This window comes from Lolium perenne, chromosome 5 (genome assembly GCF_019359855.2).
Source record: "Lolium perenne isolate Kyuss_39 chromosome 5, Kyuss_2.0, whole genome shotgun sequence".
NCBI lineage: Eukaryota > Viridiplantae > Streptophyta > Magnoliopsida > Poales > Poaceae > Lolium > Lolium perenne.
The window spans coordinates 248284338-248300933 of NC_067248.2; the positions used below are offsets into that span (position 1 = coordinate 248284338).

Consider the following 16596-nt stretch of genomic DNA (forward strand, 5'->3'; position numbering starts at 1 on the left):
ACCAGGGTGCTGAAGTTTTCCAAGACGTACTGGAGGAAGGCGTCTCCGGGGGTGCGCAGCGGCGACGGTAGGGCGGCGGGCTGCCGGGCGAGCTCCCAAGGAGTGCGCCGCGAGAGGAACCCTTGGGCGGCCGCCGGCGCTGGAGGCGGAGTGGCGAGGGAGGCAGAAGGGAGCACCTCATCTGCGCCGCACGGAGCTGCACAGAGGATGGGCACGCCGGACGGCGGAGGCACGGCGAGGGAGCATGCTACAGGGAGAGGAAGGTCACCACCGACCTGAGAGATGGGCGGCGACGGGAGGTGGCTAGTCCTAAGGCTGGGAGGGTGGCTACCTCCGGCAGGGAGCACGGGCGGCGCGGAGGCGCCCAAGGCGCCGAGGGGGTCGCACGAGCTCATCCAAAGCTTGCTCCTCAGTAGCTCTCAATCCCCTATCTCCAACTTTTACTTAACGAAATCCTCAAACATAGATCGATGATGAATTCGCTGCAAACTAAGAAGATGACACCAATTTTCGGGCATTTGAACCGTGCAGTCCAACAAGCCCACAACCGTGTTCATTGTAAGAAAGCGCACAAAAGCATGTCTTATGGACATCCATCATACCTTACATCTAGAGACAGAGAGTTACAAAGCTTCTACGGAGTAGAAATATCTTATCTTGATCCGAAACAAGGTGTGTTCTCTAGTGCCTACTAACAAACTCAGCTATGTACGAGGTCCAGGGACTAATCTACAAGAAGTTAGCCTGTATATAGAACAACCTTGAGCAGACAGTTGGCGTGATTATCTCCGATCACCTGATACTGACTGTGAGGATACTCTTAGGCGCACACAGCAGCCAGTTGTCACCTGCGGCAACACCTTAGCTTCCCTGTACGCTTTGATCTTGCCGAACAAACTGACCCTTCACGCGGGGGCGCTGCTCTGCAAGCAATTTCCTGCTCTGGTATCGTACCTGCGCAAGAATGCAAGAATGTAAACACCAGATCCTAGTAGATGAGATATTACAAATTGGGTCGAAATGAAAAGTTAAGACTAGTTTTTGTGCCTACCTTCTTCTCGAAGCACCGTTCTTTCCTCTTCAGCCGGAACTTGTTCAGTGCAACTTCTCGCTGGCTCAGGTGATGCGAACCCTCCATGCTTGGATTCTCCGGAACACCGCTGGATGCGTTGCATGGGTCAGTGGGGCTAGTTATCGGGTTGGAAGAGCTGCCACAGGCACTTCCACTGAGACCATTGCCGGAGTTGTTCAGCACATTGCTGCTTCCGCTTTCACCAGTCATGAGAGAGACGTGCCGCTGGTTGTCTGAAGGAATTTCAACATGCAGATGCTTGTCATTTGCATTTGGTGCAGGTAGAACTTCTTGTCCCTGTGTGTTTTCAGTCTGCTGAGAGTCCATCTCTGTTGGATCGTTCTGTTGCCGCTTCTGCTGTGAAGATGTTTCTTGTGTAGATGCTTGTTGCGACATTGCAGTTTCGCTATTCCAAATGGGGGGTCCTGACTGTGGATAGAGAAGGGGTGCCACAGGCGCACCACCCCAGAATGGCTGCCCATCAAACGTGAGGCCTGTAACTGCGACAGGAAATGGTACAACTCTTATAGGAGGACGAGTTGTGTTGGCCTTGTCTTGAGAGGCAGCTGCTGGCTCTCCATTTTTGTTTCCCAGATCTTCATGGTTTGCTGAGGTGCTACATAGCTGGGCATCAGTAGCATTACCGAAAGAGGATGTAGGCTTGCAGTTGTACCTGTTGTAAAAAATAATTTTAACTGTAAGATGGTTTTCATGTCAAAAACGATAATATTTGACTTGTGAAACAGGGAAAACATTTATATGGTGCATAAGTTTAAGCAGCAAAAAGTCACAGCAAAAAAATCCATTGCGTTATTTGTGGGTTGACCATGCATACTAGTTCATTTTTTTCCTATTAGACTTGTACTAAATTAAACATGCTAGTTTCATTTACGTAATCAATATTGCTAAGTAATACAATGAATGGTAGTGACACAATATCTTTCAGCTATACTACAATAGAAATAGAAACTTCAACCGAAACACTAGATTTTTAGCTACCCTTATTGCTGTCTATGGATGACAAAGGCATCAACAGTAGAACATGCAAAACAAAAGGTGCACTTACAATGAAAACGCAGATGCTGTTGAGTGGTTCAGAGTTCTTTTATCACTTTTCTCAGCGTCTTCTGATCGGCTATAATCAGATCTTCTGAGAGAAAGCTCCAACTGATGTGCTGGGATGGAGAACCACTTATCAGTGTTTCCTTCAGAAGCTCTTGTCACAACATTCACCTCGTTCTGTGTGTTGGCCTTCTCCTCCTCATCAATAATATGGACTACCTCGACATCTCTTGAAGCTTTCTCACAGTTATTACCATTAGGAAATGTCCATCTCTTTGGTGACAAATCCCCTTCTTTCCTTGAAACCTGGCAGTCTCTAACTGCTACAAAATCACAAACAGGTAAAATTAGTAAGAAGCACTTGCAGAAAAATGATTTACTAAAGAAATACAACAACCAGAAATATCATTACTTTGAGTGTTGGTCTCTTCATTTCCCTTGGTACTCTTGGGGACAGCAGATGAATGTCTTCCTGCTAGCTGCTTAAACTCTAAGAAACTGTTGGTGTGCTTACTGTCAGCCTCCACTTCTGACCTTGTGCAAGAACTCTGCAAGAGCGAATCAAAGCAGCAGTAAGATATCTGAATTCAGCACACTTACAAATTCAGAAAAAATTATATTAACTTCTGAAACTTACTTGAGCATCACTTTCTTGTTCGCTGCATTCCCTATTTCTGCAGGCCGCCACGTTTTCGATCAAACGTTCAGCTTCTGCCACTTTAGCCTTCTTCTCGGGCCGTTCTGCGACATTTTCCTCTTGCTGTGTATGTGGCACATCAAGACCACCGTTTGCCTATAAAAAAGCGCAAGCAAGGTTTAGTGATACTACTCGAGCCTTGTGTAGAAAGCATGTTCAGTTATGATCGATTTTTTTAAGGAAAACTGCACTCGAGTTAAACTGATAGCGCAGTCTTACCAGTTGTTTTCTCCAAACGTGCTGCCACAAGTTGCGTAACTCGTTCTTCCTTATCGGCTTCACAAGGAAATCTGCCGCGCCCTTGAGCATGCATTTGAAAACCATGCTAACTGCATCGTTCGAAGACATCACTGCATAACCAGAAAACAAGCCGGAATTAGGATAAGTAGCAGAATTTCTAAAAGAAACTAGAGAAACATAGCATAAATTGAGCACATACTTATGACAGGGATATTCTTGCAGGCCTCGTGTTCCATGATCGTGGAGAGCAGCAGGAACCCAGACATCGAAGGAAGCTCAACTTCGGTTAGAACAAGGTCTATCTTGAATGATTTTTCCTTGAGTATTTCCCACGCCTTGACACCATCGGAAGCTGCAGAAACTGTAGGAACAATAGGACCCATAAGTACCATGAAAAAAAATTGACAATTACAGATCAAAACATGGTTAACACATGATTTAAAAAATCGGCAGAACAAACCCAATAGGACAAACATGATGAAAAGGAACTTAAAATTAAATTTTCATCTTTCTGAAGAAAGCTGTACATTTCAACATATTTCTATCTGTTCCAAAAAAACTGCATATACAAACTAGTCAAGTTCAGTTAGGCTTGAACACAAACACCAGAACCAGATGCCCCGAAAATACCAAATCGCGTACTTTTATTGCGACTTAATCGTGTAATCCCAATGAGCAATCAGAGATACTCCCTCCGTCTAAAAATAGTCAACTATTTTTAGACGGAGGGATTACAGCAGATCTCTTGGGTGTAGACCGGGGTAGGGCAATTTTCCAATTAACCGCGGCAACACTTGAGAAAGAAAAAAAAGACAGATCGAGAGAGGAGCTAACTACCAACTCCGCGGTTGGCAACTGCATGCCTGATCTATCATATTATCTGACAAAAGTATGGTGCGGAAGTAGACAAGTAGTAGGAAGGAGCAGGCCACAGGATTTGTTCTACCGTATCAGGATGCTGAAACTCTGTAAGTAAAACCGGGCGGCAGCTGCCTCCGCAGATGATTCTGACCGCGGACAAACCTCACCGACTACTACCGTAAGTCCATAACTGGAACCTTGTTTTTACGGCGCAACTGGAGAGAATTCGTTCCATCTTCAGAAACCAGCAAAAAAGACTCCATCCCACCACCAGCGAATCAGCGATGAGCCATCCGCCCCATGGTCGTGCAACTAACCGCTCTCCGCTCTCGACCCGAAATACCAAAGAAATCGGCAGGACGTCCGAAATTTGCAGCAGGCAAGGTAGGTTGAGATGCGCACCGTGGTACCCGCACTTTCGCAGCAGCGCGGAGATGACGTGGCGCGTGGAGTCGTCGGCCTCGGCGAGCAGCACCTTGACGGGCATCACGGGCAGCGCCCGGCGCGCCTCCTCGCCGTCGTCCGCCCTCTGCTCCGCTCCTCCTCCTCCGCCTCCTCGCCCCATCTAGCTGGACTGTATATCCTCTTGGCTCGATCGAAAAGCAGCTCGCCCAGTCTCTCCTCCGTGTGGCTGTGGATGGATTGGAAGCTTCGAGATCGGAGAAATGGCTGACGATGCGACGGGGACGAGTAGTGATTGATAATAATTAAAATGAGCTGCGGCAGGGGCGGGGCGCTATATAGCCCGAACTATACACGTTACAGACAGGTGGGGCCGCGCACCGCCGGTCCCGCCTCGTCAGTGGGTGGAGACGGCCACTGCACGAGCAGGGCGAGGGAAAATATCTGCGGGGGGTCGACCGGCGGGCGGGGCCGCCACGTCAGGCGCGCTGGGGATCGGGGCGGGGTGACGTGGCGCCAGCGGGGCCAGTGGTTGGCGATACGCGCCCACGCCGCGCGCGTGCGGCCGCGATATTTTGTGAGGCGCGCCGCGGCGGGGGCAGGTGGAGCGGGGACACGTGGTAGGCGGAGCGGCGGAGGATCGCGATCTGCGGTCTGGGCGGGCGACACGTGGTCGGTCAGGGATGCGCGCGCGAAGGGAGATGGTGGATGGGTTGCTTTTGATCTGTTTGTAAAATCGTGCGGCTGTGGGGGGCGTGGGGCCCGCGGGGTTGTAGTTGCGAATAGTTTTTTGACTTTGTGGCGTGCGGGATATGGGTGGCTGGCTGGCTGGCTGGCGTCGCGCCCGCCCGCCCGCCCGGGCCACGATAATATCTGCACCCAGCTTGGACTTGGTGGTGACTGGTGGGAGGAGGAGTAATTGACGGGGTCAAAAAGTAATTATGGTGGCGGTTTACTTTACTTTTTGGGTAGTACTAGTAGTGTACTTTGAAAATATCTTGGTTTGTTCAAAAAAAAAAAAAAATCTTGGTGGCCCGGTTGGGGAGGAGCTGCGAGATATTTTCGCCAGGGGGAGTGGCCCTCGTGTTGATCCCGTGATCACTCTTGATCAGGATACTGCAGAATTGCGCCCGCCTACAAGCTAGGGCCTACTGCCAGTACTACGAAACGGGATAAGCTTGACTTACGATGGTGCAGTGCAATGGCCAGAGCACGAAAAAGTATTTTCAGGGCTTATGTGAAAGTTTCTCACGCATGCACGGTCTCTCAAGCTGAATGTGCAACGCCAGAAACCTGCATCATGGCAACGATGATGGAATAACAACTATTTGTATGTCGGTCGAGACGCATTCCTAGCTTAAATTAGGGCTTGAACTGCGTCGCCGCGGACAGCAGCCAAGTCCCCTTGTATTCCTCCCCGGGCCGGCCTGCCAGCCTCGACACCTAGAACATGTTCGGCCATTTACGCCAGCTAGACTGGCCATTGATCCATTGTTGTAGCCCCGCATATGGACCTCACGCGGTCGCTCGAGAGGTTGCGCAGCTGGCAGCTCGTCTAACGACACGTCGCGACTCATGGTTGTCATGTCTTCCCCCATCCACAAGAACAATGACAGGGCAGAGGACGATGCACAAGGGTTGACCGTCTCCTCGTAGGGGCAAGCTAAAGCTCAAACGAGAGGGTGGCCACTATCGGCACTGTAAAGACTACTACGACCCCCCACCAAGCCAGTCTACATGGAGTTTATTTCAACGCCGCTATAGGATGTCAAGAAACGTGTTCTTGCTTATCCTACGAGGCGTGAGAGACTAAGAGCCTACACTTCGAATGCTGGCCCCAATGCCACCGGTAAGCCAGGCTTCACCTCTTACCAACTATTCATATGCTTTCATATGGAGTGTCTGGTGATCTCCTAGATGAGTACCAACAAATAAGTGAGAGACCTCCTGCCTTGAGGCCATGTATAGCTTCTGTCGAGTCGTGGTTGCGGTGTTCAGCGAGATTTACCTGGGAGAAACAACAGTTGCCGACATTGCACGGATGCTGTCGATCAATGTGGCAAGAGGGTTTCATGGGATGATCGGTAGCATAGATTGCATGCACTGGGGGTGGAAGGACTGTCCATCTGCATGATAGGGTGAGTACAACGGGCATGTTGGGGGATCCACTGTCGTTCTTGAGGCAGTGGCATCATATGGTTTGTGGATTTGGCACTCTTTCTTTGGTATTTCGGTACCCACATTGATATCAATGTGCTCTAGCGCTCTCTAGCATTCTACTGCCTTGTAGAAGTCAAAGCTCGTGTGGTGAGATCAATGACATGCACACAACAAGCCATATTATCTTGCTGATACATATATCCTAACTGGCCACAATGGTGAAGAGGTGGAGCCTAGCTTACTGAGTGTGTACGCCTTAAACAGAGAAAGCAAAGATGTTTTTCCAGAAGCAAGAGCCTTGCAAGAAAGATGTGGAGCGGGCATTTGATGTGCTCGAAGCTCGGTGTGCTATTGTTCGTCACCCCACAAGAAATCGTGATCTTAAGACCATGCATTAGGTGGTGACTTCTTGTGTGATCATGCACAACTACATGATCGTTGAGATGGAGCATGATGACGACCTCCATGACCAATGATGGTAATTACAGGGTGAGTTGGTTCAGTCGACGCTTGTGGCACCACCGTTTAATGAGTTTCTCCATATGCATGTTGAGCTCTGTGATAGCCACATTTTGAAACGACTCGAGATGAATATGGTTAAGCATGAGTGGGCATTGATAGACCATGCAGAGAATAAGGAGTAGGCAAGCTTATTTTATTTTATTTACTTAATTATGAACTATGTTCTTTTTAACTTCGTGGCTGCCAATTGCATGTACACTTTTGTGTGGATGTAATAAGTTTGTTAAACATTGTGACATTGCAATATTTGATATCTTGACCTATGTTGCGCCAATTGGGGAGAATAGAGAAAAAAATGTAAAAACGTCCAAGTGACTAGTCAGCTACATCTATAGCCTGATCCAAACGAACAAGAACAGTCACATTTGCTAACCGAAATGCGTTCGGGCCACTTGACATCCCGTAACATCGTTTTATTACCACAGATTTGAACCTGGAATCACGAGACGAAACGTTGCTAAAAGAATCATTGCACCCCTTGAACGCGAGAGAAAAAGGTGCATGTAACTTGTAGGTGGCGTGAACGGAGGGGTGCCAAGAAAGAATGGACGGGAATCGTCGGTCGGCATCCATCCATCACGGTCGTCCACAAGCCCACATTATGCATAGACTATTCTCTGCGTTCCTTGCACATCGACGACGTAGAAAATTGAAAAGTGATCGGAAGGGCGATGGAAAAACTTGCGGACAAGCCGAACATATCTTCTGGAACGCGAATAAAAATATCCCGTCAGGCAGAACGCACCAGGAGCTAGCTAGCTCCAGCCAGCCAGAATAAAACGCAGCGGTAGTAGCTGTAGTCCACCCACAATGATTACTCTAATCACCTGAGCAAAGGTAGGCTAGATATTTTCGCACCAGCGTCTACAGTACAATGGCGACAAAGATAGCCAAATGCTGCAGCGGACATCCACGTAGAACAATGAAAAAGGATCGAAAGGGTTTTTTTTTTTTGTAAGGCGGTGTCCGTACGCACCACGAGCTCGCTCAAACCAGAACAACGATAGCTCCTGTCCACCCATCATGGTTACTCTAATCAAAGTGCTAGCTTAGATATTTTCTTTCGAGCGTGTACAGTGTACAATGGCATGGCAGGAGGTGGTGGACGATCTATTGGGCCAAGCTAGCAGACGCTTCCGGGAACGCTCTTGTGGACGAGAGTGGAGAGCCACTTGCGTCATGGCGTGGAGATGGAGTGGTTGCTGTCCCCCTCCCTCCTGTTTCTGATTCTCCAAGGTATCGCCTAGTACGTGGCAAATTAACAAATATCTCAGTCCAATCTAAATTGCAAAATGAACTTGATTAATGCACGGCCTGAAAGTTTGTAATTTTAGCACTTCAAAATTTGCAAATTATATATAGTTAAGTAAAAATTGACAAATTTCAAACGAATCGTCTAAAAGAAAAAAATTCTACTTTCGAAATTTCTATAACTTAAAGGTCATTATACGTAACCTATTCTTCTTCGACTAAGTTTAAGTAGATTTCGTAGTACCCATGTCCAAAAAAAAAATCTTTAATCGAAGCTGAATGTAGCAAAGGCAGCCATGCGGTGGTCGGCATATTAAGTCTTGTTATTTGCAAACATATTATCATATTAGCTGATTGGTCGTCGGCTATTAAGATTCACCGTTGGGAATTTGGGGATTTCTCGTAGTGGCCGGTGGCCGCCGCAAGCTCATTGTCTTGTTATTTTTCAACTGGAGGTGCTCATGTGCAGTTCCAGTAGATCGGTCTCATTCTGGTGATTTGATTTGCAGGTGTGGGCGTGTGGCTACCGGGCATTGGCTGAGTTGAGAACTTGAGATGTCGCCGTACCTCGTGAGGTGATTGCATTAGTAGACCGATGATACATGATCACGTGGCCCGGACATAAAACCTGTGGAGCTAAGAGCATATCCACTCGCCGCCCCAGCACTCCCTCTTCAGGCCCATTCTTATCGTCGGATGGAGTTATTTTTCTCAGTCGCGCCCCCAACAGCTCACAAATCGCCGGATTGGGCCATATTTTCATCCGGCGATCGCATGCCGAACCCAACGTGCCCGCGAGTGCCGGATGGAGAGAAAGCGGGCATGGGACACAAGTTTGATTTCCCTCCTATTTGCACTTTCGCTCCTTTTTCTTGCCACCATATCCCCCAGCCCTCCGTCCGCTTGCGCCGGCCCTCCCGCCATTTCCCCACCAGCTCCGCCCGCCGCCCGCTCGCGACAGACGAGACGGGGTCATGTGGCCCGGGCGTAAAACCTTTCGAGCTAATGTTGGTTGGCTAGCTTGATTTGCTACCTTCGCTGTTGCGCGTTCGTGTTCCGGAACAGAAAACAGAACGTTCGTGTTCTCCTGCAGCTGTGCAGCACCCAACTCATTAGATATTTTCGTGGGTACTTTCATCCTTCTCGATCAAGCCTTGATTTTTTCCAGCGACAGGAATCAGCCATTGATTCATGACTGGCTGGCCAGGCCGTGCATGCGACAGGTGTAACACTACACGTTGTTGCAACCGATTCCCCGCACGTTTACGGCCATCGATCTTTATCTTTACGTGGTTCAGGGTCTTTGGTTTGCCAGTGGTTAGGTTCAACCTTAGCTTTTTTGGCCTTTTGGCCACCGGTCGGTGGATGGATGAGATTGCCAGCACTGTTTTCTCCAAAGTTGCGTGGAGCAGTGCTGCAAACGGACGAGGCTGGAGCTGCTGGACCGACGGCCAAGCCCCCAAGAAGCATTTGGACACCGTTGGCGCCTACAGCTATCGTCGCAGCTAGCGCGCGACGGCGACCGCACGATCCAACGGCTGCTGTACGCCGCGGGTCACCAGCTGAAGCCGCAGAGACCGACAGCAGGCAGCCAACACAGCACGAGATATTTTCCCACGAGATCGAGTCGAGATCTTTTCCCGGCCGATCCTGCAACCATCTTTCGTTTTCCGCGGCACGTTCGGACCCAGTGGCCAGGATAGCACGACCCATCACCATCCCTGTGGAGTAGTAGTGGTCTAGTGGAGGGAGGTGCCTTGAACCGAGAAGCTGGATATCGAACATTCCCACCGTTGATCGATCCGGGATCAGCGAGGAATAAACAAGTGGCGGTGGAACGAGAGGTGGAGCTGCGGCCACTCCCGTCCACGGAAGCTTTGGCCAGAAGATTGCTGACTGATGCCGTCCGGTCCAGCAGTAGAACTGTAGCATCTTTTTCTTCGGCGAGAGCTGAGAACAACTATCTTCACGCGGATCATCGGGGTTAGTCGGAACTCCTAATGCAAGTTGCAGGTTAATTCGGGAAAATATCTTCGAGATGCATGCATGTACACTCTTCTACAAACTTCTCCTCCTCCTGGATTATATTATTATTATGTATGTAATCGGCATGTGGCTTCCTCTCAAACCACGGTTTAGCCAATGGTTTCCGAATAGGTTGTCATGGTTGCGTAGCTATTGTCCGTTTGTGTCGTTGGCAACTTGGGCAAGCTGCTGGGAAGCAGCTGGCTATTTGTCATCCATTTAATCTAGTGTAATCCTTTTGAAATTTTATGATGGAGCAATTGTTCATGTCAAAAATCAGGCCAGGGATGCTTCGCCTTTTTTTTCTAAAGAAATTGATATGAATCTTCAAGTGTGGTTGTAAGAGAAATTTGTAAACTCTTGCTTCGGCATAATTTTACTAATTAAGCTAACCCCCATTTAGGCTACTTCTAGAAAATAAACCATAACACTCACTTCCAATGTCCATTAGAGTACTTTTAGAGGAAAAAGACCCCCACTGGGCAGCAGAGCTCATGGGTAAATAAAACAACTGGCTCATTCTAGCTGAGATTTTAATAGTTTGGTTACAACATCAATTGAACATTCTATGTTTTTTAAGGTTTTCTGGAATTCCTATCCGAAAAACAAAGTACAAAAACAAACAGTTGAATGTAAGAGTAAACAAAATGTTACATTTTAGCTGATGTTTTAATGGTTTTGTCATAAATGGTTCTTCCCACTGCATGCATTTGAACTTTCAACCATTTTGCACTTGAAATAATAAAATTGATTTTGAGAATAAACTATTGTGTACTTTTCTGGATGATAATTCATGATTAACTAATACTTTTTATATGTTTGCGTGGAGTTTGGATTTTTTTTTTGGATTTTTAGTCAATCTTCAACCATTTTCAGTAGTTCATAAAGATTCTTATATCATGTCAACATGAACTTGACTCAATTTGCCAGCATAATGAAGTTAAGTTGTATTTATGTACTTGTAATAGATGTACAACCAAGGTTACAACCAATAAACTATTATTGATATAGAATATAGTATATCACCCATATACTTTTTAAATGGAATATGGTAGTTTTTTTTATAATAATAAGAATTCAAATCTACGTGCGTGAAAGCTTATGAGTGCATTTTTCATTGTAGTTCTTGTTATGTATTTGTATAAGTATTGTTATGTATTTGCATAAGTAGTGTTAGGATTTTCGCATTCTGCCACGCTCACGCACACCTTTTTTTATCTCTTGCATTGAGATCTCAGAAATAAGAAGGTTGATTGACGATTCAATAAATAGCTTCCATACATTGACCCGCGCACCAAGGGGTCAAGCCATGGACGAAATTGTCAAATAAAGCCAACATTCAATTTAACGACAACTCAGAGGCACACCCACCTTTACCGCGTGACCGTAGCATAGGTTTGTGGCTTCATATTGTCAAGTCCTTTTACCCGGTGGAAACAAATCTCATATTAGAGACTCAGAGACACCACCACGAAACCTCACTCCCGAAAGAGATCCAAAGAAGGTACTCACAAAGGGAATCCATCACCGCCCCTTCTTGGATCTTGGAGGCCTAGGCATAGATCTTCATCATCAACACCACTGACGGAGCTATGTTGGGGTCTAACCGGGCCATGGCCCGCCCAAGAATTTGGCTAAAAACTAACATACCTCTATGCATCTGCTAGGTAGCGACCATTTGGATCACAGAGCTGGAAGCCCACGTACTGACCAAGGCTTATATGCAGGCGAGCTAGACGTTCTTCTAAAAAAAGGTTTTTTCAATGTGGTCGTGGGTTCGATTCATACAGAGGCTGTATTTGTTCGCTTTCCTATTATAAAGAAGCTGGTTGTTCATCGGTAGCAGGTGCTATATTTTAGGGATAATGCAAAATACGGAAACCATATAATAAATGTTTTTTGCGGTTTTGGATAAAAGAAACTATACAAGGCAGATACCGTATAATTTCCCTCTATTCATTTTGTAGTTTTCCAGAAATTCACCTCCCCGAACACCATATACTCGGTTCGTGGGGACCATATTTGCCGCTTCCAGCATCACTATGAAAAAGACATCGCCTAGAATTTTAACATGAGCACGCTCCGAATCCTTTTAGCCACCGCCACCTCCCGCCATAGATTTGAGCCGCCTCTGCCAGGCCACCAAGAAAATCCCTCGCCGCCTGCATATATATTCACCTATCTGCCGCGAGTGCTCTGGACCACCTTCCATGGATAGAGCGCTGAGCCCCGTGGCGCTGACCTTCTAGGAAGGGGCCTTGGCTTGCTGTTTCTTAGCCGCACAGCGTACTTCCATGGATACAACACTTTTCTTTGTAGCTCCGCTACTGATCAACACCATCATCCATCTTGTTGCAATCCTGAATCTTAGATTTCTTTTACACCTGTATTCATTCGATCTTTCATACTCCATTCATATATTCATAATGATGTTATTTTTCTCCATTTGTGAGTAGTTCTATTTATTCCTAGGGAGATGGAGAAACCCTATCAATACTATGATTTGAAATAAATATTTATGATTGTCTTCTTGTGACATGTGTGTGGTGGTATTCTTTAATGATTTTGTCTCTTGGGCACCACGTCATCGGAGAGGGCAGTACAGACAAAGCAACGCAAAGAACGTTGCGCCGAAATGCGGGCAAAGAAAGCCCATCAATCGGTCGAAGCCGCCGCAAGGGTCGCCACCGAGATGGCCTTAGAGATGCATGCACACACAAACGCCCGGCTCAGGATATCGGCATTTGTGGCTGACACCTTGCTCATGTTGAAGCGGTAGGCGCTCATCGGCCATGCCCAAGTATCGTTGATGAGATCTGTAAGTCCCCAGGCCGCACAGCCAACCCTAAATCCATGGCCGTCACATTTGCCACCGGCTACACCGAGCCCCACGGTGCAGGTCTAGGCTCCGCTTTCCCGCACCGCCGGTGATGTGGGACTTAACCTTCGGATAACTAATATTGCACTACCTCCTACGGTCCAACCAGGGGCCCATGAAGATCATCTACCAACCAAGGTGGGCCGCCATGTCGGTTTCCGTGAAGGATTATTGAAGAACAAGGCAAGGAGACGAAGAAACAAGGGAAGTTTAGATGTAGCACTCTTTGTAACCTAGTCGTACCCGGACAGACCTCTCGAGACCGGGCTCACAATATAAGAGCCAGGAGAGGGGTTGCCGTGGGACACAATCAATCTAGCCATAACCACTGCAAGTCGAGAGTTAGGTCATACACAAATCTAGCTTCCCGTCGAGTTCTTAGTCAAAGTCTTCGGCTACCCCATTGTAACCCGATATTCACAATAGTCAAGATCAGACAAGCAGGAAGTAAGGGTTTTTACCTCGTCGAGGGCCCCGAGCCTGGGTAAATCTCTCTCCTTGTTTGTTTGGTATCAGATGTCTCGTGTTAGCCTGCAGGATTCCGTCAACCCTAAGCCCCTCAAGGTGGGCATTGCTGAGGAGTACCCTCGATAATTGGTGCCATCTGTGGGAATCCTGTCGGCACAAGACTCGGCATCGGCTCCTTCGGCCATGCTATCAGCAGCTTCATCATCATCACCGGCGGTATCGTTGGCCCCTTCGTCACCAAGTTCGGGGAACTCGATTCGATTCGGGTCCTTCGAATTCACACCGCATGAAGACTCATCTCGCCCGAACTTTTTGAATCTACAAGGAGGACTGGGCATGACGTTTGGAAGCGTCCACTACAACATCAACGCAGAGGGCATCCTTTGACTGCCCGAACCGATCGCCTCCAGTTCGGCGAAGACACCATCATCGATAGCGATAGGGTCAACCGCGACCAATCCGGACTCGGTCGCCTTATCGACCGAGTTTTCCGCATCAACGAACTCTTCACCGCCAACGACCCCTCGATCAATGTCATCCATGTCAGATGGATCTGATGATTCTATGTCATCCTACATGACTTCATATTACAATTTAAACTGCGATAGCAGGCATGGGTTAGGCTCGGACGACACACCGTTCGTCTGCAGTGCTAATTATTCTTCAGGTGAGGAAAGTATCGACAGCGTCGCCAGGACGACTACTTGGAGGACGGTGCATCATCAGATCTATGCCATCCTCAGTGCAGCAAATGAAGGAGAAGAAGGAGAACGTACGCCACACGCCAGTAGGTACCGTAACCCCGAAAATAGCGCCAGCAATGACGACAGCGATTACACTATCGCCGAAGAAGAATGGGCGGCGGCTCGAGCTGCTATACTTAACAACACTGGACTCCCATCTGGGACCTCAGTAGGGACTCTTAATGCGTATCGTTCTATACTAGAGAGAAATCAAGTACGACTGTCAAATGAGCAGGAAACTCTCAATCGACGTTGGGTTGTGGCCGATCAATCTAGCGAACACCGAAGGGCCTCATAGGCAGGCGCGTCTCGGAGCAATCAAGGTTCAGGAAGATATCGAGCAAGGATGCCTCGGCTTTCGGAAGAGGATGCAAGCGAAATAACTTCGAACTTGTCCAAATCTTTTATGACTACAGACACGGCGGGCATGTTGAGACCAAAAACCGTTGAGGGAGCCACGGCCAATCTCGCGGCATACTTAATCAACCAGCAACCACCACCTGAAGGGCCCATGGTGCAAGCTCATCGGGGTGCTCTGGAGAGCCTCACAATCCTTGGAGATAAACTCGTTCCTCGTAAAGAAAAGTCCACACATCAGGGCAGCGGCTCCAAGCATCGTTCGAGAGACGCACGGGGTGACATTACTCAAAGTAGGATCGATAAAACTCGGCGACGACGAGCCGCAAGAGGAGGGTATGATAGCAGCGATTCCGAAGAAACTCAGGAATACGACGGTGAGATGCGAGGAGCTGATTTCTTGAGTTATAAGATTCGAGGGACAATGCCACCCAAAAGTTTCAAACCTACTCCCACTAATGCTGCCAAATACGACGGACATCAAGAGTCGAGATCCTGGATAGATGATTATCTACAAACCGTGATTTTACACAAGGGGAATCAGATAGCGGCAATGCAATGCTTGCAGCTTTACCTGAAGGATTCGGCACGAGCTTGGTTGAGGGGTTTACCAAAGGGATCCATCAAATTATGGGAGGACTTGGTCGATGCTTTCGTCAAAAACTTTCAAGCAACTTACAAAAGGCCTGTCGGAATCTTGGAATTGCATCACTGCCAGCAGAAGCAAAAGGAGTCGATGCGGGCGTACATCGAAAGGTTTACCAAGTTGTTGAACGCTGCCGAAGACGTCTCTGTCGACAGAGCAATCGACGCCTTCAACGATGGCATTCGACGGGAAGCGTACATTGAAGAGCTTGGTAAAAAGAAACCAAAAACTATCACCAAGTTGATGGAAATCGCCAACAGTTGGGCTGATGGAGAAGATGATGTGAGAAAACCTTGTTTGCGCAGCGACGATGAAGATGACGATCACCCAAGGCATGACTCGGGCGGTCGAAAATACCGGCGCAAGAGAAGGAAAGATCGCGGATACGACGACACCAACATGGTAGCTGCTGGATACTCTGATCGACGAGATGATCGGTATGACGAAGGTAGCCGTGGCAACTACAAAGGATGACCTTCAAGGGTCCCAGAACTACCTTTTGCCGATCAACTAAACGCTCCTTGTTATCTACATTCATATATTGGCTCCAAGGATGACAAGAAGAAGTTGAATCATCTGCTCAGAGATTGTCGACTGTTCATTGAGATGCAGAATTTATTCAGGGGCCGCAGCAGTCAAATCCACCGCCGCCACCACCACCACCTCAGCACCAAGTCCAGCAAGTGCAACCTCATAACCCCAATGAGTCCTTTCCTCCACCAAGGGGACAGATGAGTATGATTCACAGAACTAGTGTTTCGAGAATAGAGATGAAGAAACTTACACAGGAAATCAACCTCGCAGAAAGCACCATGGCAAATGTCCCAGAATATGTCGACTGGTCATCACAGAGCATCATGTTCAGTCGAGGCTCAAATAGGAGGATTTAGTATGAGCAAATTGTTTATGGATGGTGGAAGCGGGTTTGAAAGAACATCTCTCGGATTATGTTTTGGAATGTTTGATGTCAATATGTGTGATACACTAATGTTTGATGAGATGGTGCAGATAATATATATGTATGTGTATATGGTTGTTTTGTGTGGAAAAACAAGACAAAAGGCAGTAGGATCAACTTCACCAGGCCGGATTTTCCGCCCTGAAATTTGGCTAAGGACTTTCAACAGTGTCGCGCAGTAACATTCTGGAATCAGGGCCAGACTTTTGCTCGGATTTTTCCAGAACCCGGATTTTCGGGGGGGGGGGGGGGTG

The 16596-nt window shown here is 47.8% G+C and overlaps 1 protein-coding gene across 2 annotated transcripts; it reads right to left on the reverse strand.

Annotated features, from left to right (window-relative positions):
• Positions 1-498: 498 nt before the first annotated feature.
• Positions 499-4639, reverse strand: LOC127302586 (two-component response regulator-like PRR95). Of its 2 annotated transcripts, none has more exons than XM_051333081.1 (8): positions 4335-4639; positions 3271-3432; positions 3051-3181; positions 2772-2927; positions 2547-2682; positions 2139-2454; positions 1052-1745; positions 499-954 (listed from the first exon to the last, which is right to left on the reverse strand). In XM_051333081.1, exons 1-8 carry the CDS (start codon positions 4495-4497, stop codon positions 862-864), a joined length of 1851 nt encoding a protein of 616 aa, XP_051189041.1. In that variant the 5' UTR covers positions 4498-4639; the 3' UTR covers positions 499-861. The 2 variants fall into 2 exon arrangements, with proteins under 2 accessions (XP_051189041.1, XP_051189040.1); XM_051333080.1 differs by having other exon boundaries at positions 2139-2457.
• Between the last annotated feature and the right edge of the window lie 11957 nt (positions 4640-16596).